The sequence below is a fragment of the Oncorhynchus mykiss genome, chromosome 13, assembly GCF_013265735.2.
Source record: "Oncorhynchus mykiss isolate Arlee chromosome 13, USDA_OmykA_1.1, whole genome shotgun sequence".
In the NCBI taxonomy this organism is placed as follows: Eukaryota; Metazoa; Chordata; class Actinopteri; order Salmoniformes; family Salmonidae; genus Oncorhynchus; species Oncorhynchus mykiss.
In genome coordinates, this window is record NC_048577.1 from 55,420,336 (window position 1) to 55,447,109 (window position 26,774).

The 26,774-nt window shown below is 44.2% G+C and overlaps 2 protein-coding genes across 7 annotated transcripts in view; one reads left to right on the forward strand and one right to left on the reverse strand.

Annotated features, from left to right (window-relative positions):
* Positions 1–4,529: 4,529 nt before the first annotated feature.
* The window catches only part of LOC110538788 (brain protein I3), a 698,720-nt gene continuing 676,475 nt past the window's right edge, over positions 4,530–26,774 (forward strand). For 2 of the 5 annotated variants that reach the window (XR_005035608.1, XR_005035609.1), the window contains exons 1-3: positions 4,530–5,129; positions 5,520–5,637; positions 9,205–12,659. Coding sequence is in view for 1 of the 5 variants with exons in the window: in XM_036941586.1 (XP_036797481.1) it covers positions 4,964–5,129; positions 5,520–5,637; positions 9,205–9,337 (417 nt within the window). In the remaining 4 variants the exon portion in view is untranslated. Of the gene's footprint in view, positions 5,130–5,519; positions 5,638–9,204; positions 12,875–26,774 lie in introns of those variants that run through there. The other 3 variants (XR_005035607.1, XR_005035606.1, XM_036941586.1) reach the window with 2 other exon arrangements.
* Positions 14,801–26,774, reverse strand: part of LOC110485238 (brain-specific angiogenesis inhibitor 1-associated protein 2-like protein 1) — a 74,783-nt gene continuing 62,809 nt past the window's right edge. For both annotated transcript variants that reach the window (XM_036941580.1, XM_036941579.1), the window contains 2 exons: positions 21,479–21,522; positions 14,801–16,149 (listed from right to left, as the gene is read on the reverse strand). In XM_036941580.1, the coding sequence (XP_036797475.1) occupies positions 16,077–16,149; positions 21,479–21,522 (117 nt within the window). In that variant the 3' untranslated portion in view covers positions 14,801–16,076. The remainder of the gene's footprint in view (positions 16,150–21,478; positions 21,523–26,774) is intronic.

The window sequence follows — 26,774 nt, forward strand, 5'->3', positions numbered from 1 at the left end:
TTGTGAGGCACTGCTGAGTGAGCAGACATTTAAATAATTAGCTTTTTATTTTACTGGGCTGATGGTGCCTGCATCTGATGGTCAGTCTCAGCGGAGGGAGAGAGCAGCAGACTGAGGGTCCGTTTCTCAACATCCCTCCGCTCTCCCTTTCCTCCACTGACACTGGCCAAAAAGAGGCACTGTTTTCCAGCTGTTGGCGAAACTCGAGTCGCACCACAATATTTCTGCCTCATGCACAAATTCATGTTGTTACTCCTATGAACAGAGAACGTGAAATATTCCTTGATATTAAAAAAGACCCAAGCCGCTAATAATAATAAAAAAACAACCCAAGCCTATAGATCAGGGGTGTCAAAGTCAAATGGACGGAGGGCCAAATAAAAAAATCAGCTACAAGACGAGGGCCGGACTGTTCGAATGTTCATTGAAAAATTTTTAAATTACGCATATAGTCTAGTGAACCTAATTGAACCTACTGAAAACCTAACAAATATATTACAATATGATCAGATAAATAAAGCAATATTTTCTTATGGCTCTGTCAGTAATCTTTAATTTTCAACAGACACAAAAGACAAATTTCCTTTATATAAATATCCCCATAACATGAACATTAAATGAAAGAAACCGGTATTCAAGGCACCATCAGTAGACTATATTTTCTATTTTAGCAAAAGTGGGCTAAATTTACTTCAAAGAAAAAACAATAATAGCAATTTTCTATCATCCACTCAACTGAAATATTTTTAAAATATAATTGGATTGAAATACAAAAAAATAAAGTGCAAAAATCTATTAATCAAAAACAACACTTTGTTTAAGGAGAAGTAACATGCAGTGAAAACAAATATTACATTTTAACTTTTAAACTTGAACTGAGTAAAAACTCTAAATATGTGATTGCACAGTAATGTTCACTTGTTTGAGGTTGAGGGTGATACTTGGTGGTGTCCCATCTTTTCCACAAGTTCATCAATGTTCGGGGTAAGGCTCTGAGCTGAAGAAATCCTCAGAATTGAGTGGAGGTGTTCAGCAGTAAGTCGACTTCTGTGTGATGTTTTGTTCAGGTTCATCAAAGAAAACAGTTGTTCACACAGGTATGTGCTGCCAAACATAGACAACGTTTGAGCAGCCTGGATGCGCAGCTGGGGCATTGTGCCGGGGAGGAAACGGGCGAACTCCGCAGCACCCACTGCCGCATATTTTGCCCTCAGTGCATCATTGCATTGGAGGTCAATCAACTCCATTTGGAGGTTTGGTGGTGAGCTTTCCACGTCAACAGCAAATGGGTTACCGAGCAGTTCCAACCTGCTTTTTTGTGCTTCAAAGTCAGCAAATCGGCGTCGAAAGTCAGCGGCAAGCATACCTATTTTATCAGCCAACTGTGTGCTCGGGAACGCACTGGTAGAGAGCTTCTCTTTCATGGTCTGGCAGCTGGGAAAGTGGCTCAAATTTTCTTTCCGCATCTGCGTCTCCCACAGAGTCAGTTTGGTTTTAAATGCCTTCACTGTACTGTACATATCAGAGATGACACGATCCCGACCCTGCAGCTGCAAGTTTATTGCATTCAGATGACTCGTAATGTCACACAGAAAAGCCATTTCACACAGAAACATTTCGTCTCGGAGTTGTGTTGTGTCTTTCCCTTTGCTGTCCAAGAACAGACAAATCTCCTCACGAAGCTCGAAACATCTTTGAAGCACCTTTCCCTGGCTTAGCCATCGCACCTCTGTGTGATAAGGCAAATCACCATGCTCCGTTTCTAACTCCGTCAGAAATGCCTTGAACTGGCGGTGATTCAAACCTTTGGCTCTGATAAAGTTAACTGTGCGCGTGATGATGCTCATTACATGCTCCATTTTCAAGGCTTTACCGCACAACGCTTCCTGGTGTATGATACAATGATAAGCTGTCAGCTCACCTGTCGCGTTTTCCTCTTGCATCTTTTCCCGTATCTTCGCCACCAGTCCGCTCCTGTGTCCACACATCGCAGGTGCTCCGTCGGTTGTCAAACCCACGAGTTTTTCCCAAGGCAGCTCCATCTCATTTACACATCTTGACACCTCTTCATACAAATCATGCCCCGTAGTTGTGCCATGCATAGGACGTAAAGCCAAAAACTCCTCTGTCACGCTTAGGTTGGAGTCCACTCCGCGGATGAAAATTGACAACTGGGCAATGTCAGAAATGTCGGTGCTCTCATCCACAGCCAAGGAATATGCAATAAAATCTTTTCCCTTTTTCACAAGCTGCTCTTTTAGATTGATGGACAACTGGTCTACTCTCTCGGCAATGGTGTTTCTGCTCAGACTCACATTTAAAAAGAGTTGCCTTTTTTCTGGGCAAACTTCGTCACAAACTTTAATCATGCAGTTTTTGATGAAATCCCCCTCCGTAAATGGCCGGGCTGATTTAGCGATCTCTTCTGCCAAAATAAAACTGGCCTTTTGTAGCCTTTGTTCCATGTCCATATTCTTGTTTTTGTCCGCGTGTTTCGTTTCATAATGTCGTCTCAGATTATACTCTTTCAGTACCGCCACACTTTCTCCACACAGAAGACACACAGGTTTTCCAGCTACCTTCGTGAACATATACTCCGACTCCCACCTTGTTTGAAACCCCCGGTTCTCAGTATCCACCTTCCGTTTTGCCATTTTTGATGGGTATCTGAAAGTTAATTTTACTGTGATGCTGACGACTGCTGTGCCAATAAATATTGAAATGAAGCAGCCTACTGCTCGGTGCGTCACCTTTGCATTGTGGGAAATGTAGTATTGGTGCGTGTAAAAGATCTGCGGGCTGCCGGCTTGCTGCGGGCCGGTTCTAATAATAAATCAAGATCATCCCAGGGGCCGTAAAAAACCTTCTTGCGGGCCGGATGTGGCCCGCGGGCCTTGACTCTGACATATGTGCTATAGATACACTTCCCTACTCATTCATTACTGCTGCACTGCTTGTTGTAGAGCTGAGTGGAAATAGGAAAAACGCGCATTTTATGGGTTATAAAAATGTTGAATACAAAGTGTGGACAGTGCTGAGTAAGAACTTAAACTCACTCATAAAAACAGCAGCTCTTTGCTGTATTCGTTGACGGTCTCTCTATAGTCCTTGTTTTAAACGTTTTGAAATCTCACAGTATCAACTTTGCCGTAGCTTTCTATAATGCATCCTAAAATGCTGTGCAGACTTGGTCATCTGAGCAATCTGATTGGCCAGCGGTGGTATAGTGCACTTGATTTCCTCTCCAGGCCCACCAGGAAGGTAGAGTTTGTACCTTCAGACACATGAAATGACAACAGTTTGCCAACCCGGCGCGCAGGGCAGCTGAATTGGCTGCACCTACCACCAACAGCCCGAAACTAATAAAAGAAAATAGGATCACAAGGCTTTATTTTTTTTTTTTTTTTTACAGAAATGTTTGGCGATCGACTAGAAATGCCTTGGAGATCGAGAATTCGCGATCGACTGGTTGGTGACCACTGGGATATGGCAACCGACTCTAGACGAAATTCGAGAAGTGAAGTCTGGGGAATTGCATCTGCGAAAGCCGAAAGTTGGACACTAAATGTGGTTTTCCAACAGCAAGGCTCAGATCAACATGGCAGTGTTGCCATTATTTAAAAAAGGTTTTCTTTATAATGTTGAAATAAACATGTATCTAACCCCCATAGCACACACTCATCAACTGAAATCATAATATAATATTATGTGTGTATATTGTACAGTCAATTAGTGAGAGAGAACCTCAAATATCCCATTTATTTGTATACTGTAAAACTTAAATTACACACAGCCTCAAATAGCCCCCTGTCCCTTTTCATAGCCAGCAGGGCAACTTAACACATTAGAGCAAAGGTCTAAATTAATGGCTTACTAGTTTACCATAAATGTTTTAAGGTGTAATGTTTGATTTGTTACATTACCTAAATTAATTACATTAACTAAATCAGTAAGGACTTTCGCCCTCTTGTGGCGAAAGTAGGAACTGCCGAAAATGCACAGTCAAAGATGATAATTATTCTGTCAAGCACATTTTTTTTTAATAGAGGCAATTTAAGACAAAAGAAACGTGACACATTGTGTCAATTATAACACATTAGTGCAGGATATTAAGATTGATTAAAATGCTGGAAGTGAACGCTGGAATTAAACAATTAACTATGCAAATATGCAAAAGCAGTGTGCCTGGTTCAAATAAGCACCTGTTGTGTTCAGTAATTTAAGCAAATAAACACCCGGGCTATTAATTGAAGTTTTATGGTATATCACCTGTACACACAACTTGTTAAATAGGTTCCTGTTTCAGTCATGTCTTTGAACACGTTTGCATGGGTAAAAAACAACAACATCCAAATGATTGGTTGACCTATGCAGGCGATGGTTGCATGAAGAACAACTGCAAAAACTTGCAGTCAAAACATCATAAGCACAAATCAGACAATTTGTACACCCAGAATACAACAGACTTTGGTCACCGACTTGACAAACGTGATCTGCTCGAACGCGCCCCCTTTCTCCGCACATAGGCGTTCCGGAGCGCATCACATGATTTGAGTCTTGTGACAATCCAGACAGAAAGGGAAAACGAGTTCCGAGTTTACAACTGTTTTTTTGTGTGCTCTAGAGTGATTGGAGAGGTTCTTTTGACAAAAAAATGACATAATGAGGTGATAAGATGGCGATATTTTAGACATTTCCCTCTTTTTTAAATAAGCATCCTCCCTTTAGACTGAACAGTCCGCGAGTGTTTCGGGTGGTGCAGTCAGGGACAAAGTTGGCACATGGAGAGAGGCGATAACTTAAATTTTTGCGCGTCGTGTTTTCTTAGTTTTTTTTTACCCATCCGTGCCTGCAAAAGTCGTATGACTCGAGGCAACACCGACTAAGTAAATCCAATTTGTGTGGGAAGAAGAGGGCCAGCCAAGGCAAAGAAAGAGAAAGATAACTTGAGGACGCAACAGATATGGACAGCAAACCTCTTCTCCAAGACCGTCCTCCCGCTTATGCTAACGTCGTCCCGGGGGCGTATGAATATGGCCAGCAGCACAATTATGGAGCTATCCCCGCCCCAACCCCTGCACCCCCGGGCTTTCAACAGCCGCCGCCATATCAGTACCCCACTGGCCCAGGCAAGTAGATCACATTGTAGGGTTGTTACCTAACGTCCAAAGCTAGCTCCTGAACTATGACGTCGTTACGCGCCGATAACGTAACTTTTTTATTTTAAGTTGCATGAACTTGCTGACATTTATAGAGTAGCTTCCACACTGTAGACTGTAATACCAATACACATTTGGGTGGATGCTTATATTTATCATATTTCACACATGTACAAGTGTGTATTAGAGTTGTCTATGCTCTGTACAGGGTACTGGGTTCGTTATCTTACCAGTGGCAAATACTGTATAATCCCTGGCCTCTCTTGGCTGACTGAAACGGAAACTGAATCATGACTTCCCCTTGTAGTTCACATCTTGCCTAATTCAACCTCAAACTCCTCTCCCCTTGTCCTACCACAGGGTTCCAAGAAGGCCCCAGTGCACAGATGGGCCCAGCCATAGCCCAGCAGCCCTACCCTGGCACATACACCATCATCCAGCCCTCCGTGGTGGTGGTGGGGGGCTGCCCAGCCTGCAGGTGAGACACCAGCCCCAAACAACACACGCATAGTGGGGAAGCATACTGTATGTTGGGGGGAGGCACAGAATTCAGTACAACAGTATTGTATCTATGGAGGGGGCACAGAATCCAGTACAACAGTATTGTATCTATGGAGGGGGCACATAATTCAGTACAACAGTATTGTATCTATGGAGGGGGCACAGAATTCAGTACAACAGTATTGTATCTATGGAGGGGGCACAGAATTCAGTACAACAGTATTGTATCTATGGAGGGGGCACAGAATTCAGTACAACAGTATTGTATCTATGGAGGGGGGGGACTGTCTGCATTTCTGGCAGCCTTCAATTCAGTCTTATTGTTTTATTATATGTTAGTAAAGTAACCTTTGACTGCTCAGTTCAAATCACATTTTATAGGTCACATACACATTTAACAGATGTTATTGTGGGTGTAATGAAATGCTGGTCTTCCTAGCTACAACAGTAGCTAACAATTCACAACAATACACACATCTCAAAGTAAAATAATGGAATGAAGAAATATATAAATATTAAGAGGAGTTGGTTGACATCACAGGATGCACAACATATGATGTCACCAGCTTCTGTTATGGTCTATCTTTTTGAGAGAGAAAAAACATAGAAACCTGCTGTTTTCACATATGTTGACGTTGGGGTGATGCTGGAGATGACAAATGAGTTTGGAAAGTGTTGAAATGTTCCATTAAGCTGTTGTCACAGAGCTGAACTCTCTGAACGCCACAGAGGGGAGTAATGCTATAACAAGCGTGTAACTAAGGTGATTTAGAAGGAAGAACATTGTTTGAAACCTTGAGATGAACCAGATTTGTAGTCGGTGCATGTGACATACAATTTGATCTGATTTGGGAGAAGGTGTAGGGTCTGCCAAACCAAGACGAATCAGTAGACTAATCTGCCATCAAGGAAAGCCTTGTCAATCAATAGTGTTCCTGTGGTGAACACGTGGCTTCCTGTGGTGAACACGTGGTTTCCATGTGTCAAATGACGGTTGTCTTCTGCTCCATCTGCGTCTAAAGGGTGTTCCACAGCATAGCTACATGTGAGCGTCATGGTAACAGTATTACACTGCACTGTAGGCAGGCAGGCAGGCCTAGCACACACTAAAGCTGCTGCTGTAGGGTAAAGCTTCATTTCGAGAGTGACCGCAGTGGTTTCAATTTGTCTGATACAACATCCTCTCAGTGTCCGCTGCGTGGAACACAGACGTGTGACAGGAGAGAGGAAGTTGATTGACTGTATGATGCTCTTGAAGGTCAAACGTTATCATGAGTCAACGTGGTCTTGTATGAAAAATGGTCAGGGTCGTGTTCTTTAGGTCATACAATGGAAAACGTTTGTCCTAATAAACATTTAAATGTTTTGCAACGGAAAAGGAGTGTTTCTTATTGGACAAGTCGAGGTAGTCCGTTCCTGTTTGTCTGTTTTATTCCATTTGGTGCCTAATGAACATGACCCATTAGCTGTAGTGTCCGTCTTGTGTTGATTTAGTAAAAATATTTTAAAAAATTCACATTTAGTGTTTTTAAAATGAACATATTAGTCTAATTGATGATAGAATACACTAATGGCACGTTTACATTGAGACTTTAAACCAGTGTTTGGTGTAAATACAGACTTGTTTTCACTTCTGAGGCCTGGACTACAAAGTCAAATAATAGAGCCTGATTTCTAGGAGTGTTAGATTGACAGTAGAGGGAGATGGCTTGTTTTAGTTTGTCACCACTAGATTGACAGTAGAGGGAGATGGCTTGTTTTAGTTTGTCACCACTAGATTGACAGTAGAGGGAGATGGCTTGTTTTAGTTTGTCACCACTAGATTGACAGTAGAGGGAGATGGCTTGTTTTAGTTTGTCACCACTAGATTGACAGTAGAGGGGCTTGTTTTAGTTTGTCACCACTAGATTGACAGTAGAGGGAGACAGCTTGTTTTAGTTTGTCACCACTAGATTGACAGTAGAGGGGCTTGTTTTAGTTTGCCACCACTAGATTGACAGTAGAGGGAGATGGCTTGTTTTAGTTTGTCACCACTAGATTGACAGTAGAGGGGCTTGTTTTAGTTTGTCACCACTAGATTGACAGTAGAGGGAGATGGCTTGTTTTAGTTTGTCACCACTAGATTGACAGTAGAGGGGCTTGTTTTAGTTTGTCACCACTAGATGGACAGTAGAGGGAGACGGCTTGTTTTAGTTTGTCACCACTATTTGCATTGCCAGGTTCACTAAAGGGTTCTAGTCCAGTTTGTGGCCTTGGCACACTCTGATACTCAGCTGATAAGCAGTGGTGGTGTAAACACACCCATGACATGTACATGGCACACAGCAGGGCAGGTGCAGGCAACACACACACACACACACACACACACACACACACACACACACACACACACTCTCACACACACACACACACACACACAGCAGGAAAAATGTCAAAGTCCACACTACATTTGCGCTCCACCTGTTGTTGCTCACATTTTTTCTGTCCACCATTTCTTCTAGAAACGGTTCTAACTAGAGGAAGTACAGCTACAACTGGAAGTTAACTTTTTTCGTAGTAGGTTAGGAGACTTAGGTTAAGGTTAGGGAAAGGGTTGGGGCTGGCTAAAATGCTCTCCTAACCTGCTGTAAAAAGTAACTTCTGGTAGCTGCGCTCCCTCTAGTCACAAGGCTGATTGAAATACAGTGTTTGTCTGATTGGAACACACCAGGATGTGATTGTGATGGGCCAGTAGGTGTATAGTGTAATCACTACAGTTCAACATCTAGACATATTTGGGTCGATACAATGTAGATTTCCTCTAAGGGGAGTTGACAGATGTATTGGACGTGATGCTAGTCAGCCAACATGTGGAGTCATAAGACCAGACAGTAGTTCCTGCTAGCTGTTAACCCCTGCAGCTCTGTTCCTTCTAGTAGCCACTCTGTTCAGGGGAGAGTTAACTCTCCATGTGATTCCCCAGGTCACACAGTGAGACCACAATGTGCCTTTAGACCACATAACAGTGTTATGATTATGTCACGGCTCATACATCTAATAGCACTGCATCTCCAACACGATTACCATGGGAACCTAGAAAGCCCAGAGTCACAATGACTGCTAGAAAGTATAGACTACTTATTATTCTCTCTCATTATTAGTTATTTGTCCTGTGGCGACTTGACACACAACAACAACAGAATGGTTCAATCTCTACACTAATAGGTGCTCCTTTTCCTGCTTGTGGTTTTTGGGAGGTGGTTGCATTGACCAGAGTTTTCTCAGTCCTAAAAAATGCTTTCTGGGGTGGATGGGAATTTAGTTGCTAATTGATGAGTTACATTTTATTTTGCTTGAATGTTACGTATATGATCATTTTAAATAACTTATCTCATAAAACCACACATCCTTACTTATTGGCAAACATGTTTTTGCTCAGGTGGCCCTTTTTTGCTGGAGAGCATCACCAGAGGAGAGCATCACCAGAGGAGAGCATCACCAGAGGAGAGCATCACCAGAGGCCAACATTCTATCTCTTTAATGTGCTTCTTCATCTTTTTTTCAGAGTGGGCGTGCTGGAGGATGACTTCACCTGTCTGGGGATCATGTGTGCCGTCTTCTTCTTCCCCCTGGGGATCCTCTTCTGCCTGGCACTGCGCCAGAGGAGATGCCCCAACTGTGGCGCCACCTTCGGGTAGAAGGACCAACCTGCAGCTCGTCCTCTCAGCCCAGCTGGATCTTATAACTTTGTTGTTTATTATTATTACACACTGAGAATGCCAGGTCTTTTCTATACAACGATTTAGTCGCCACAATGAACTTCTAGCCAGCCATTAATTCTCATATGATAGAGGTGCATGTGAAAACCTACATTTGTACATGGTAGAATATACTTTGGTAGTATTATCTAGTGAAGAAGCCTGATCTTTGTCCATCTACAGCTGGTGCCTTTATTACACTATAGAGCAGAAAACAGACAGGGGCCATATTCCACAAAGCGTATCAGAAAATATCCTGGATCCTGTTTTAAGACAAAAAAAAGCTCCCAGCTCAGAGTAGGTTTTATGAGGATAAGTTACTGCTCAGACACTCTGAGCCAGGAGAAAAATCAACTCAAAAGTTTCTCTGTTGGTAATCACCACAGTCTGAGGTACCGCAAAAGAAGGATAGTGATGATGCTCATTGACATTGTTGCAAATGATGAGGAATAACCAATCAGGACGAGGCACTGACAGCTGTACAGCTTCAGACAACTACGGGGAATGTTGCAGGGGTAAAACGTGTGATATCATCTGCCTGACACCATCACTTTGTCTACTTTTAATTTACCCTAATATGTTGGTTTGCATATGTTTAGAATAATGTGATGGGAATATTGCACTGAATCAGTTTGACAGTTAAAATATGAACGTTATGTCAGCACTCTTCTGTTCAACAAATCTAAGGCATCAAGTCACTTGCCGATAATGTTGCATAACCATTTCAAAAAGGTCTAGTTTTACCCAACACAGAGTTAATATAGACTGTAGATGTCCAACCCATAGACACTGCTAGTTTTACCCAACACAGAGTTAATAGACTGTAGATGTCCAACCCATAGACACGGCTAGTTTTACCCAACACAGAGTTAATAGACTGTAGATGTCCAACCCATAGACACGGCTAGTTTTACCCAACACAGAGTTAATATAGACTGTAGATGCCCAACCCATAGACACGGCTAGTTTTACCCAACACAGAGTTAATATAGACTGTAGATACCCAACCCATAGACACGGCTAGTTTTACCCAACACAGAGTTAATATAGACTGTAGATGTCCAACCCATAGACACGGCTAGTTTTACCCAACACAGAGTTAGACTGTAGATGCCCAACCCATAGACACGGCTAGTTTTACCCAACACAGAGTTAATAGACTGTAGATGTCCAACCCATAGACACGGCTAGTTTTACCCAACACAGAGTTAATATAGACTAGATACCCAACCCATAGACACGGCTAGTTTTACCCAACACAGAGTTAATAGACTGTAGATGTCCAACCCATAGACACGGCTAGTTTTACCCAACACAGAGTTAATATAGACTGTAGATGTCCAACCCATAGACACGGCTAGTTTTACCCAACACAGAGTTAATATAGACTGTAGATGTCCAACCCATAGACACGGCTAGTTTTACCCAACACAGAGTTAATATAGACTGTAGATACCCAACCCATAGACACGGCTAGTTTTACCCAACACAGAGTTAATATAGACTGTAGATGCCCAACCCATAGACACGGCTAGTTTTACCCAACACAGAGTTAATATAGACTGTAGATACCCAACCCATAGACACGGCTAGTTTTACCCAACACAGAGTTAATATAGACTGTAGATGCCCAACCCATAGACACGGCTAGTTTTAACGTGATATTGCGCTCCAAAGGGATAACTTTAAATGACATGTAGGTTCATGAAATAATTGAAAGAGAACTGTGTGATTGTTTATTAGCCTAGTGGTTGTGAGTATTTAGGCTGTCGTGTGAATGAAGCCTTGTGAAATCATTGTCAAAAGTACAAGGTGTACATTATTATGGGTTGATTGTTTGATATTTCTATATGTTATTTCACCTCCAAAGCAGCAGCCTGTCTATGGCACAGGAAGCACTGCCTTTTTCTATTACCAAGACACCTGTTGGTAACTCTAAGCTGGTTAGGACAGCTCATGAGGTCTCCTAAATATCTCTTGACTAGGTGGGGGACTGTTATGACTAAAGAAGCTTCCTGCATAGCTTTTATTTTTACCCATAAGAGTAGGAGTAAAATGTCTCCTAGCACCTACGACCAAATGTTTTACTCTGAGATGCTTTGTGGATACGGCCCCGAGGCGCATATTCAACAAGTGCATCCGAGTAGGAGATCTAGGATCAGGTCCTCCCTGTCCATATAAACCTTGTGCATTATGATTTAAAAGCCAAACTGATCCCAGAGGCTCTTTGTGATATAGGCCCAGAAAGGGATTGTGGTCATTATGTGGCTGAAGACGGGGATCAATAACAAATCATTTACTTGATAGAATTCCTTTGTTTTGTCATGTTCAATCAAACGGAGGCACAAGTAGATTTTGTGCTCGATGTTAAATTCCAATTGCGCCACACCTGGGAATTGTTCAGTTCTGCCACTTCTGAAGCGCCTTCTGTTTCATGTAGTCACATTTTAGGATTAATTATGTATTTTTTTTAAAGGAGACTCATTACTTTGGGAAATGGTTCGTCACTATACAGGTATATGACTATAAGGAAATTACCCATTGAGCGAGAGCCTCTTTAAGCAACCCTTTTGAACCTCTGTTTTGAAGCCTTTGAGAATGCTGCCCCCACTCAGTCTGGGCCAGTGTCGCAGAGAATATCTTTTCCCAGCTCGACTCTGGCTGGGGGAGGGTTTTAAACGTAACACTGAGACATCAGCTGTCCCGAACTCAGACATGTAAAATTTGTCATTGAGCTGTTGTCTGTTCTGGTTTCTTTTTATTCTGGGGCCATGTCATATTTTCACAGGTATGATTCTGATTGATGGCTTTTATATAGGTCTGCAGACCTCAGCGTTTCTTATTGGACAAGACCAGGTAGTCCCTCCCTGTTTCAGTCCATTTTCTACCGTTTGCTACCTAATGAATAGGGGTCTCTGTTCCAGTATCCTTTAATGTCACTATAGCATACCACTTAGAATGTATGTCCAATAATGTATGTCCAATAAACATGTACGTTCTAAGTAGTGTGTAAATCTGGACATAGGTTGAAGTGTCCTACACCCAGGTCCTACACAGGAGTTCACCCAGGCCCTACACAGGAGTTCACCCAGGCCCTACACAGGAGTTCACCCAGGCCCTACACAGGAGTTCACCCAGGCCCTACACAGGAGTTCACCCAGGCCCTATACAGGCTCTGCAGGAGTTCACCCAGGCCCTACACAGGAGTTCACCCAGGCCCTACACAGGAGTTCACCCAGGCCCTACACAGGAGTTCACCCAGGTCCTACACAGGCTCTGCAGGAGTTCACCCAGGTCAAGTTGGGCACCACGTCTTTGACCTACAACCAAGCAGACTCAGCCAAGGGAGGGAGGAAAAGCATGCAGACAGTTTTTTGCATAATACAAGCAGGTTGACGTGTGTAATCTCTGGATAATCTGTAGCCATTTTAGTATTCTTCTCAGTGACAACTCAGCCTCCTGCAATCCTCCCAACAATAGACAATCAACCGAGAATGTCTCTATGTACCCATATGTCTCTCTACCACCAGTAGTTTATTGTCCATGTCATGTAATAAAATGGGGTCATATATTGGGGGTGTATTTGACATGGATCTGCTTTGAAACACTACGCACGCCATCATGATTGAGGTCCTTATTTTTTCTAAAAGAGTTATTGTAAATAAAGAACCATGAGTGCAGTACATGTCTCGGCTGATCTTTTAAAACTTTTCCTGGCCCGTATTCATAAAGCGTCTCGAAGTAGGAGTGCTGATCTAGGGTCAGGTCCCTCTTTCCATATAATCATATGGTCTAAACAGCTCAACTGACTCTAGACCAGTGCCCAATCACTTTGTAGAAGACAACCCTGTTCCTGTTCAATTCAACCCCAGTTGTAACTAACCGGATTCCGTTTTTCAACCAGTTAATTATTAGAATCAGAGCTGACATCCAGAGTTGAACATGAATGTGATCTCTGCAAACATCAGGGAAATTGCCTTTAAAAGGTGTATTAACAGTGTGCCTTGGCTTGAAACCTGGCCTTTCTAGTCATGAAGTTCTAGTCATGAAGTAACATATACTTATTGGCAGGTCATAACATAATTTAAACCTTCAGGCAAGTCAGTTAAGAACAAATTCTTATTTTCAATGACGGCCTAGAAACAGTGGGTTAACTGCCTGTTCAGGGGCAGAACGACAGATTTGTACCATGTCAGCTCGGGGGTTTGAACTTGCAACCTTTCGGTTACTAGTCCAATGTTCTAACCACTAGGCTACCCAATAACAATTTATCATGACAAAGAGTTGAAATAAAGAGAAGACAAGCAGTAAAATATACTGAACAACAATATAAATGCAACATGCAACAATTTCAAAGATTTTACTGAGTTACAGTTCATATGAGGAAATCAGTCAATTTAAGTACATTTTTTAGGCCCTAAACTATGTATTTCACATAACTGGGAATACAGATATGCATCTGTTAGTTAAAGATATCTTTAAAAATAAAGGTAGGGGGCGTGGATCAGAAAACCAGTCAGTATCTGGTGGGACCACCATTTGTCTCATGCAGCGCGACACATCTCCATACATAGAGTTGATCAGGCTGTTGATTGTAGCTTGTGAAATATTGTCCCACTTCTTTTCAATGGCTGTGCGAAGTCGCTGAATATTGGTGGGAACTGGAACATTCTGTTGCACATGTCGATCCAGCGCGTCCCAAACATGCTCAATCGGTGACATGTCAGGTGAGTATGCAGACCATGGAAGAACTGGGACATTTTCAGCTTCTAGATATTGTATACAGAACCTTGCAACATGGGGCAGTGCATTATAATGCTGAAACATGAGGTGATGGCGGCGGATGAATGGCACGACAATGGGCTTCTGGATTTCATCACGGTCTCTCTGTGCATTAAAATTGCCATCGATAAAATGTAATTGTGTTCATTGTCCGTAGCTTATGCCTGCCCATACCATAACCCCACCGCCACCATGGGACACACTGTTCACAACATTGACATCAACAAACCACTCGCCTACACGATGCCTCTGCAGTTGCGAGGCCGGTTGGGCATACTGCCAAATTCTCAAAAATGATGTTTGAGGCTGCTTATGGTAGAGAAATTGACATTTGATCTGGAAACAGTTCTGGTGGACATTCCTGCAGTCAGCATGCCAATTGCACGCTCCCTCTAAACTTGAGACATCTGTGGCATTGTGTTGTGACAAAACTCCACATTTTAAAGTGGTCTTTTATTGTACCCAGCACAAGGTCCACCTGTGTAGTGATCATGCTGTTAAATCAACTTCTTGATATGCCATACCTGTCAGGTGAATGGATTATTTTGGCAAAAGAGAAATGCTCACTAACAGGGATGTAAATACATTTGTGCACAACATTTGAGAGAAGTACGTTTTTTATGCATATGGAACATTTCTGGAATATTTTATTTCAGCTCATGAAACATGGGACCAACACTTTACATGCTGCGTTTACATTTTTGTTCAGTGTATATTTGTTTATTTTCATACAGCAACGTTCCAAACTCAGGGAGTAGGCAAGGCAGACCAAAGAAAAATGATCAAATTAGCCACTAGGTTGAAAATGCCTTCCATGAAGCATGAAGATAAAAGCAAAATGGCTGCACGGTCTATGGGAAGTTATGAGTTCCATTTAACCATGTCCTTTTAAAAATGGATGTCCACAGCACTACTGGCTCATATTCATTAGGAAACGTAAGGGAAAACGTTTTAAAACAGTTGATTTTTCCCTCAAAGGTTTCAGTCTGCTTTCTTCCGTTTGGTGCCTAATGAACATGACCCGGGCTACTTGAATAACAGACAGGTGAGAGACGTTTCACAGAATGATTACTGTTGGTATATAGAGTTAAGGTAAACAGGTCTCACATCTTCCACTAGTAACAGCAGCACTGTATGAACACTTAACTGAAAAACCAATCAGCAAAATGACAATGACACACTCAACCAATCAAATTCGTTGTACACTTCTTGGAAGGAGTTGAGGGGGAAAAATGATGTGCGCTTCCCTTGAATGAGTATACTTCTATTCGACAGTCACTAGCAGTTGGTCTTTAGTAATGATAGCAACAATGCAATTTTACATATCATATTCGTGATACATCAACAATAACGAGCAACGCTACCATAAGGACCTCTGTAAATTGTGATGCATAGGTCCCGTATTGCATACATTCATTTATCTACTGCCCTATGGCAACTAACATTTTTTGATGAGTGATTGAAGCAAAAAAAAAAAAAAAGAGTCAGAAATACATTCTGATATTTCAACGGCCCAATCTCAGGCTTTCCTCGACTCCTTTTCACACACGCCCAGCGAGAACGCATGTAGTATGTCGCCACTCATCATCACCGACAAAAATAGGTCTAGAAAATCTATATATGTGCATCTGTTTACATAAATAAATCCTCCCACCTTCTCAGGGAGAGCGTTTGCAGCAGTAGGGCAACTGTGTATTAGACAATGTCATTTCTAATGGCATCTGTAGTAGTGAAATTACTGGATCTTCAGCACAGCAGCCCACAGTGTCAAGTTGTCCCGTACACTAGTGTCCGGCCCTGGGTCCATCCGCCTGGAGGAGGGGGGACAGCATGGGGTGATGCCCAGCTGGAGGTGCCGCTCCTGTGTAGAGGTGGACAGGAGGGTGGGTCTGGAGGTTTAGATGACTGGGCCTGAGCGGTCATTGGTGACTGTGGGACGTAGCTTGACTGCGGTGAACGGGTTCCCTCCCCTAAGGAGACAGACGGGTTAATGCTGGTGTGATGATTTTATGACACTTGGGCCCTATTTGAACCATCCTAACAATGGTAAATCTTAGCAATGGTGGTAACGTTACAGCTTTGGGGTGGGTCAAGAATACTTTAGCTATTTTCACAACCGGAATTATGGACACAGTAGGTGGCAGTGGCAGGAACAGGCTGGGTCAATCAGAACATGCTCCATGCCTAAATATGTGTTGCTTCAAGCTGGGTCAATCAGAACGTGCTCCATGCCTAAATATGTGTTGCTTCAAGCTGGGTCAATCAGAACGTGCTCCATGCCTAAATATGTGTTGCTTCAAGCTGGGTCAATCAGAACGTGCTCCATGCCTAAATATGTGTTGCTTCAAGCTGGGTCAATCAGAACGTGCTCCATGCCTAAATATGTGTTGCTTCAAGCTGGGTCAATCAGAACGTGCTCCATGCCTAAATATGTGTTGCTTCAAGCTGGGTCAATCAGAACGTGCTCCATGCCTAAATATGTGTTGCTTCAAGTTGTGTATTTATGGTATTTTATGTATTATGTTTTCATCAACTCCAATTCCAATGTTAGTCTGTTATAGCCTAGTTCATTAAATAGCCTGCCACATATTTTCTAAATATATTGAACATGTTTGCAGTCCACATTGTTCTAGTTGCATTGCTTCAATATGTAAAAACATAGTTAAACATAGGCTATAGCTGACATAGGGGCTAGGATATTTAATATAGGGGCCAGGCCATTTAATATAGGGGCTAGGATATTTAATATAGGGGCTAGGCCATTTAATATAGGGGCTAGGATATTTAATATAGGGGCCAGGCCATTTAATATAGGGGCTAGGATATTTAATATAGGGGCCAGGCCATTTAATATAGGGGCTAGGCCATTTAATATAGGGGCTAGGCCATTTAATATAGGGGCTAGGATATTTAATATAGGGGCCAGGCCATTTAATATAGGGGCTAGGATATTTAATATAGGGGCCAGGCCATTTAATATAGGGGCTAGGCCATTTAATATAGGGGCCAGGCCATTTAATATAGGGGCTAGGATATTTAATATAGGGGCCAGGCCATTTAATATAGGGGCTAGGCCATTTAATATAGGGGCCAGGCCATTTAATATAGGGGCTAGGATATTTAATATAGGGGCCAGGCCATTTAATATAGGAGCTAGGCCATTTAATATAGGGGCCAGGCCATTTAATATAGGGGCTAGGCCATTTAATATAGGGGCTAGGCCATTTAATATAGGGGCTAGGATATTTAATATAGGGGCCAGGCCATTTAATATAGGGGCTAGGATATTTAATATAGGGGCCAGGCCATTTAATATAGGAGCTAGGCCATTTAATATAGGGGCCAGGCCATTTAATATAGGGGCTAGGCCATTTAATATAGGGGCCAGGCCATTTAATATAGGGGCTAGGCCATTTAATATAGGGGCTAGGCCATTTAATATAGGGGCTAGGATATTTAATATAGGGGCCAGGCCATTTAATATAGGGGCTAGGATATTTAATATAGGGGCCAGGCCATTTAATATAGGGGCTAGGATATTTAATATAGGGGCCAGGCCATTTAATATAGGAGCTAGGCCATTTAATATAGGGGCCAGGCCATTTAATATAGGGGCTAGGCCATTTAATATAGGGGCTAGGCCATTTAATATAGGGGCTAGGATATTTAATATAGGGGCCAGGCCATTTAATATAGGGGCTAGGATATTTAATATAGGGGCCAGGCCATTTAATATAGGAGCTAGGCCATTTAATATAGGGGCCAGGCCATTTAATATAGGGGCTAGGCCATTTAATATAGGGGCTAGGCCATTTAATATAGGGGCCAGGCCATTTAATATAGGGGCCAGGCCATTTAATATAGGGGCCAGGCCATTTAATATAGGGGCTAGGCCATTTAATATAGGGGCCAGGCCATTTAATATAGGGGCTAGGATATTTAATATAGGGGCCAGGCCATTTAATATAGGGGCTAGGCCATTTAATATAGGGGCCAGGCCATTTAATATAGGGGCTAGGATATTTAATATAGGGGCCAGGCCATTTAATATAGGGGCTAGGATATTTAATATAGGGGCCAGGCCATTTAATATAGGAGCTAGGCCATTTAATATAGGGGCCAGGCCATTTAATATAGGGGCTAGGCCATTTAATATAGGGGCTAGGCCATTTAATATAGGGGCTAGGCCATTTAATATAGGGGCCAGGCCATTTAATATAGGGGCCAGGCCATTTAATATAGGGGCCAGGCCATTTAATATAGGGGCCAGGCCATTTAATATAGGGGCCAGGCCATTTAATATAGGGTCCAGGCCATTTAATATAGGGTCCAGGCCATTTAATATAGGGGCCAGGCCATTTAATATAGGGGCTAGGCCATTTAATATAGGGGCTAGGCCATTTAATATAGGGGCTAGGCCATTTAATATAGGGGCCAGGCCATTTAATATAGGGGCCAGGCCATTTAATATAGGGGCCAGGCCATTTAATATAGGGGCCAGGCCATTTAATATAGGGGCCAGGCCATTTAATATAGGGGCTAGGCCATTTAATATAGGGGCCAGGCCATTTAATATAGGGGCCAGGCCATTTAATATAGGGGCCAGGCCATTTAATATAGGGGCTAGGCCATTTAATATAGGGGCTAGGCCATTTAATATAGGGGCTAGGCCATTTAATATAGGGGCTAGGCCATTTAATATAGGGGCCAGGCCATTTAATATAGGGGCTAGGCCTGCTGTTAATTGCAGTCTGGACATGGACATACCAAATGTAGACAATAAGCAAGATTCAATTCACCAGGCTATTGATAAGGCCTAAAAAGACAGCGTATAAAATTAAACAATAGATGTAAAGTCCCCTGTTTTGGGGACCTGAGTGGTTCTGGTACCGGTTCCAACCGACATTTATAAATGGATATGTGGACACCATAGATTGAAATATGTATTTTACAGTTATAAAGGAAATCTTAGTCGTTGATAAATTAGTAGTTGATAAATACTATATTTAGAAAGCATATAAGTCATTTCAAGCCTTATTCATACCGTTCTGTTGAATAGGAAATACATCACATTAAATATATCATATTGTACTGTGTACTTGAGCTTGTGTCCTGAGAAGTGACTACACCTCAGCAATTTATAACTACATTTACCAGAAAGGGGAGATTTGAACCTTAGAGTCTGCAGTATTACTAGTTATTGTGTACTTGAGCTTGTGTCCTGAGAAGTGACTACACCTCAGCAATTTATAACTACATTTACCAGAAAGGGGAGATTTGAACCTTAGAGTCTGCAGTATTACTAGTTATTGTGTACTTGAGCTTGTGTCCTGAGAAGTGACTACACCTCAGCAATTTATAACTACATTTACCATATAGGGGAGATTTGAACCTTAGAGTCTGCAGTATTACTAGTTATTGTTTATGGCCCTCTCATACTAAATAATTACTTCTGGAGATTACATAGATGACATTTTTGATTACATTACAGCCTGGTGAACCTCTTTAATACGTTTGGTTTAGAATCAAATTAAACAAAAACGATACAGTTGTTTTTTAAATCAAAAACAATATTTCTAAATAATATTGGGTCAGAAACATATAAATCTCTTCTCTCGTTCCATGGCACTGTTTGCACACGTAGGCCTAAATATCTTTACGCATAACATTCGCACGTCTATACAAAGTATTAGGCTCCTGTCAATCGTATCGTTGCTTATGTGCGAGGCAGATTTTTGTTAAAGATCCACTTGTTGATATTGCATTATAGGACGACTAAATAGTTTGGAGTGTCTTTGGTAATCAGACAAGGGGGCGCTCTTTGAAACTGGATGGATAGCCTTCTGAACAAGTCGAAATGCAGATATGTGAATTATGAATAATGAAAAAGCATGAGGGCATAAAATGTCAAAGCCCTCTCAGTAGACCATTTAAAACCTCTTTATTCATAGGCTACTTTTGGATAATTGCCAGGACACAAGACACACCTATGTGATGCTGGTATACCAGCGTTGATTAAGGGGAGGGGACGCTATGCTTGGTTTTTAATTAAATTAAAGCAATCCCATTTTTATGTTTCCAAATACGAGATTCACTGGCACAAAAGGCACATCTCTCCTTCCATGGGCTCTCTGTGTCATGGTTGAATAGGCTGCGCTTCCACTCTGTGTGTCATGGTTGGATAGGCTGTGCTTCCACTCTGTGTGTCATGGTTGGATAGGCTGTGCTTCCACTCTGTGTGTCATGGTTGGATAGGCTGGCTGTGCTTCCACTCTGTGTGTCATGGTTAGATAGGCTGGCTGTGCTTCCACTCTGTGTGTCATGGTTGGTTAGGCTGTGCTTCCACTCTGTGTGTCATGGTTGGATAGGCTGTGCTTCCACTCTGTGTGTCATGGTTGGATAGGCTGTGCTTCCACTCTGTGTCATGGTTGGATAGGTTGTGCTTCCACTCTGTGTCATGGTTAGATAGGCTGTGCTTCTACTCTGTGTGTCATGGTTGGATAGGCTGTGCTTCCACTCGGTGTGTCATGGTTGGATAGGCTGTGCTTCCACTCGGTGTGTCATGGTTGGATAGGCTGTGCTTCCACTCGGTGTGTCATGGTTGGATAGGCTGTGCTTCCACTCGGTGTGTCATGGTTGGATAGGCTGTGCTTCCACTCTGTGTGTCATGGTTGGATAGGCTGTGCTTCTACTCTGTGTGTCATGGTTGGATAGGCTGTGCTTCCACTCTCTGTGTCATGGTTGGATTGGCTGTGCTTCCACTCGGTGTGTCATGGTTGGATTGGCTGTGCTTCCACTCGGTGTGTCATGGTTGGATAGGCTGTGCTTCCACTCTGTGTGTCATGGTTGGATAGGCTGGCTGTGCTTCCACTCTCAAAATCCCTGCCATTATCATCTGCGTTACTGTTAAGACCTGCTTTTTGGGGGTCTTAAAACCTCCCATTAGTGCTGCATGAAAATTGTCACTTTTGCACTTGTTTTTAAGGACACACCTGTAAAATTGTAACCCCTCCCACTTCAGTGCAAGGGAGCTGATGGTAGACAGGTAAATTGCTGAACTTGGCGTTAGGGCTGGAAAATGCCAGTGTACCTGCTTTTACATGACGAAATTGCAAATTAACGTGCATTTGACACTTGCGCCTCCTTAGCGCCAAACATAGAACCCTTGCGCTCTGTATGTGGACTACACTGTGGGTAGAGTATATGACTGACTATTTGAAAGAAAGATTGTGTGTCCACACATGTTATTGTGAGTTTAAGATGGATGTGTTAATATTCTCTTCATGATGCATGACTTACCCGAGGAAAAGAGGCGTCTTCCCAAAACCATTCAGTTGGGTTCCCTGTAAACAAACCCAAGAGACATCAGACCAGATATACTGTAAGTCACAAGACCCATTCACTCTCCATGATGGAATCCAACCAACAATGATTCATTCACTCTCCATGATGGAATCCAACCCAACAATGATTCATTCACTCTCCATGATGGAATCCAACCCAACAATGATTAATTCACTCTCCATGATGGAATCCAACATGGAGACCACACCACAGACTACCCCTCCTCAGACAGGTTTGGTAGGGCAGACTGGTGAGTGTTGTGTGTTGCCCATGGAGACCACACCACAGACTACCCCTCCTCAGACAGGTTTGGTAGGGCAGACTGGTGAGTGTTGTGTGTTGCCCATGGAGACCACACCACAGACTACCCCTCCTCAGACAGGTTTGGTAGGGCAGACTGGTGAGTGTTGTGTGTTGCCCATGGAGACCACACCACAGACTACCCCTCCTCAGACAGGTTTGGTAGGGCAGACTGGTGAGTGTTGTGACTGTGACAAACAGGAGATGACCTGGGTTCAAATGCTATTTAAAATCTTTCAAATACTTTGAGTGATTGCTGGAGTCTGCCTGGAGTGACAAATGATGTGGTTTTCAACTAGACTATTGAGACTGTTCTGTTGGTTCCATTGCAACAGGTCCTCTCAATAGATAGGTGTTGAACCCAGGTCTGGAGAGGAGAATGCTTCATCACCTCAGAACACTGACACTGGAAAATGGCTATTCTGGAAGGGACAGTGTATCCCAGGACCAGGATGGGGAAACACTGTCCTATTGTACTGTGTAGAGATGGGTGGGTTGACTCATAACCTGCAATCCCTGTAGTTATATGGCGGGGAGGGGTGGGTTGACTCATAACCTGCAATCCCTGTAGTTATATGGCGGGGAGGGGTGGGTTGACTCATAACCTGCAATCCCTGTAGTTATATGGCGGGGAGGGGTGGGTTGACTCATAACCTGCAATCCCTGTAGTTATATGGCGGGGAGGGGTGGGTTGACTCATAACCTGCAATCCCTGTAGTTATATGGCGGGGAGGGGTGGGTTGACTCATAACCTGCAATCCCTGTAGTTATATGGCGGGGAGGGGTGGGTTTAGGGTCATTAAATATTGGGTGGGTTGAATAAAGAGAAAACAATGCATTAAAAATCCATAAATGTATCATTTTTGTAGAATTCTGAGACCAAAAGGACAATGTCAGAGTTGAATTCAATAAGAGAAATGATGTGAAAGAACAGCAGGCCAGAACAGTAGTCTAATGTTGGGGAAAGATGTGTGATGACTGAGGTCACAGTCACAACACAGGGGCACATCAAGGGAACTGTACCGTTCCAGATGGGTTAGATAGAATAGTAGTATAACTGAAATCTGAACAGAGTGTAGGTCTATAACCTCTCACATAGTTTTAATATTAACCCATAGAATTAAGCATTTCTTACAGTGAAATGATACAGCAAATGTACAGCATCATAAAAGCAGATAGTATTTCAACCACATAAAATATGCACCCAAGCTGAACTGAAATCTTATTTAAAAAAACACGTTGGATCTTTATAACAGCTTTTAATTTCCTTAAAACTGGAGTTATTGCATTTTTCAGGTTAGGATTGAGTGTGGGCCTCAGATTTTCACTTTATCACATATAGTCAGGAGGTTGCGGATGGGTTACTAGCAATTTGGGTGGGTGCTGGTGAACAAACTGCTGACCTACGCATCACTGGTAGTCTCTCAGCTGTAGTGCTGGGATGCCACCACCAGAGGACAGCATTGAGCCTACAGAACAGCATTAGCCCTAGAGAGGGGTAGGCAGGCAGATGTAGCCAGACACACATTGACCTTAGTGACTGCTGTCCTAACATCCTCTTGACATCCTGGACAGATGTGTAGTTTTAATCCTAGTCCTAATCAGACTGAGTGCAGGGTGTCAGCACACACACACACACACGTCATTTCTCTCGATACTTTCTGATACATTCCTGTAGTACCTCTGCTCTCGCTACGTCAGTCTCTTCTCTTTCTGTGTCTTTAATCCGTTTCTCTGTATTCATCTGCCTCACTTTCTACACAAAGGGCAGAACCAGCAAGAAAGCATTTTTCTCATGGTGACAGAGCATTCCTGTGTGCCCCCACCCCTCCCTCTATCCCACCCTCTTCTCCTAATTCCCTCCCCTCATTCGCTCCCTGCAGCCAAATCTGATGAATGGGGAAAAGACTTCTCCCTTATGGCACTGGTCATACTAGCACAATAAATACCTGGGTCCTGGAGTTTGTAACAGCAGAGTTGTGGGTTTGATTCCTGCAGGGGCCACATGTACTGAATGAGTTTAGCATCTGTTAGATGAGCACATTATCAGTATTAAACATGACAACCAGACCTAGTCGTGTCCCAAAGGAGATGAAGAGAAGTGAGTGATCCCAGTTATGAACTAACTATAATCCCATTCACAAGGACAGAGCTATACGTGGCTGGTAGTCTGGAATGAATGACTCCCCACTATACCATCCCTGCCTCCTTCAAAGACAGCCCTGGAGGTGTGTGTCATATACACACACACACAACAACAATCTCTTGTCGCATACACACCTACACACAGTCCAGTCACGACACACGCACCTACATACACAGAGTTACTCCACTTGTCGTGCTCTCACCTACACACCGAGAGAAACAGGAAGTGTTGTTCAGACTCACCTACACAGCTAGTTATTCTTTTCATTGTATGGAAAAACATTCACAGCATGCTATTCACCTACCCACACCCCACCCCCAGTCTTTACCTACACCCCCCCCCCCCAGTCTTCACCTACCCACACCCCACCCCCAGTCTTCACCTACCCACACACCACCCCCTGTCTTCACCTACCCACACCCCACCTCCAGTCTTCACCTACACACACCCCACCTCCAGTCTTCACCTACACACACCCCACCCCCAGTCTTCACCTACATACACCCCACCCCCTATCTTCACCTACACACACCCCACCCCCAGTCTTCACCTACCCACACCCCACCCCCTATCTTCACCTACCCACACCCCACCCCCAGTCTTCACCTACCCACACCCCACCCCCTGTCTTCACCTACCCACACCCCACCTCCAGTCTTCACCTACACACACCCCACCCCCAGTCTACACCTACACACACCCCACCCCCAGTCTACACCTACACACACCCCACCCCCTGTGAGTGGCGCAGCGGTCTAAGGCACTGCATCTCAGTGCAAGAGACGTCACTACAATCCCTGGTTCGATTCCTGGCTGTATCACATCCAGACGTGATTGGGAGTCCCATAGGGCGGCGCACAATTGGCCCAGCGTTGTCTGGGTTTGGCCGGGGTAGGCCGTCATTGTACATAATAACTTGTTCTAAACTAACTTGCCAAGTTAAATAAAGGTTCCATAAAACAATACAACGTCTTCAGGAAGCACTGTAACTAGCTGGCTTACAATTTGAGCTACAGAGGCATTTGGTATGTTATGAATTTCCAGATATGAATTATGAAAATATTTCAAGCGAGGGGTTTGTGCACAACCCTGCCTACTACACAAACCTCATCCTGTGTGTTCACCTACACAGTATAACTGAACACATGACTCATAGATAGATTCCCCATCTCCACAGAGTGGGGCTTTGTCCTAAATGGCCCCCTATTCCCTATCTAGTGCACTACTTTTGACCCGAGCCCTGGTCAAATGTAGTGCACTATATAGGGAATATGGTGCCGTTTGGGAGCATCCCAGAGCAGTGTCCACCACCTCAACCCCTGCTCTATCTCTGTGTGTTGTTTGATGAATGGGAGCAGAGCAGGTTGGTGTAGTCCAGCACTGTTAAATACAATGTGTTTCATTGGTAAAACATGTTACTATCGATGTTCCGGAACTGATTGTCTGTCTGGCTGACTCATACAGCATGAATGGAGGATAAGTACCTACTAGAATCAGAATCACACACTGGGAGAGAGATGGGGGGCTGGGACAGAGAGAGAGAGGGAGAGAGATGGGGGGCTGGGACAGAGAGACAGAGGGAGAGAGATAGGGGGCCAGGCCAGAGAGAGAGGGAGAGAGATGGGGGCCGGGCCAGAGAGAGAGGGAGAGAGATGGGGGGCTGGGCCAGAGAGAGAGAGATGGGGGGCTGGGACAGAGAGAGAGGGAGAGAGATGGGGGTCCGGGCCAGAGAGACAGAGGGAGAGAGATGGGTGGCCAGGGCAGAGAGAGAGGGAGAGAGATGGGGGGCTGGGACAGAGAGAGAGATGGGGGGCTGGGCCAGAGAGACAGAGGGAGAGAGATGGGGGGCTGGGCCAGAGAGACAGAGGGAGAGAGATGGGACAGAGAGAGAGGGAGAGAGATGGGGGGCTGGGACAGAGAGACAGCGGGAGAGAGATGGGGGGCCGGGCCAGAGAGACAGGGAGAGAGATGGGGGGCTGGGACAGAGAGGGAGAGAGATGGGGGGCTGGGCCAGAGAGACAGAGGGAGAGAGATGGGACAGAGAGAGAGGGAGAGAGATGGGGGACCGGGCCAGAGAGACAGGGAGAGAGATGGGGGCTGGGACAGAGAGGGAGAGAGATGGGGGGCCGGGCCAGAGAGACAGAGGGAGAGAGAAAGAAGGAGAGAGATGGGGTTCCGGGCCAGAGAGAGGGAGGGAGAGAGATGGGTGGCCAGGGCAGAGAGACAGAGGGAGAGAGATGGGACAGAGAGAGAGGGAGAGAGATGGGGGGGCCGGGCCAGAGAGACGGAGAGAGATGGGGGCTGGGACAGAGAGGGAGAGAGATGGGGGGCCGGGCCAGAGAGACAGAGGGAGAGAGATGGGGTTCCGGGCCAGAGAGACAGAGGGAGAGAGATGGGTGGCCAGGGCAGAGAGACAGAGGGAGAGAGAAAGAGGGAGAGAGATGGGGGGACGGGCCAGAGAGACAGAGGGAGAGAGAAAGAGGGAGAGAGATGGGGGGCCGAGGCAGACAGAGGGAGAGAGATGGGGGGGCCAGGCCAGAGAGACAGAGGGAGAGAGATGGGAGGCCAGGGCAGAAAGAGGGAGAGAGATGGGAGGCCAGGGCAGAAAGAGTGAGAGAGATGGGGGGCCGAGACAGACAGAGGGAGAGAGATGGGAGGCCAGGGCAGAAAGAGGGAGAGAGATGGGTGTCCGGGGCAGAAAGAGGGAGAGAGATGGGTGGCCGGGGCAGAAAGAGGGAGAGAGATGGGAGGCCGGGGCAGAAAGAGGGAGGGAGATGGGTGGCCGGGGCAGAAAGAGTCTGTCAG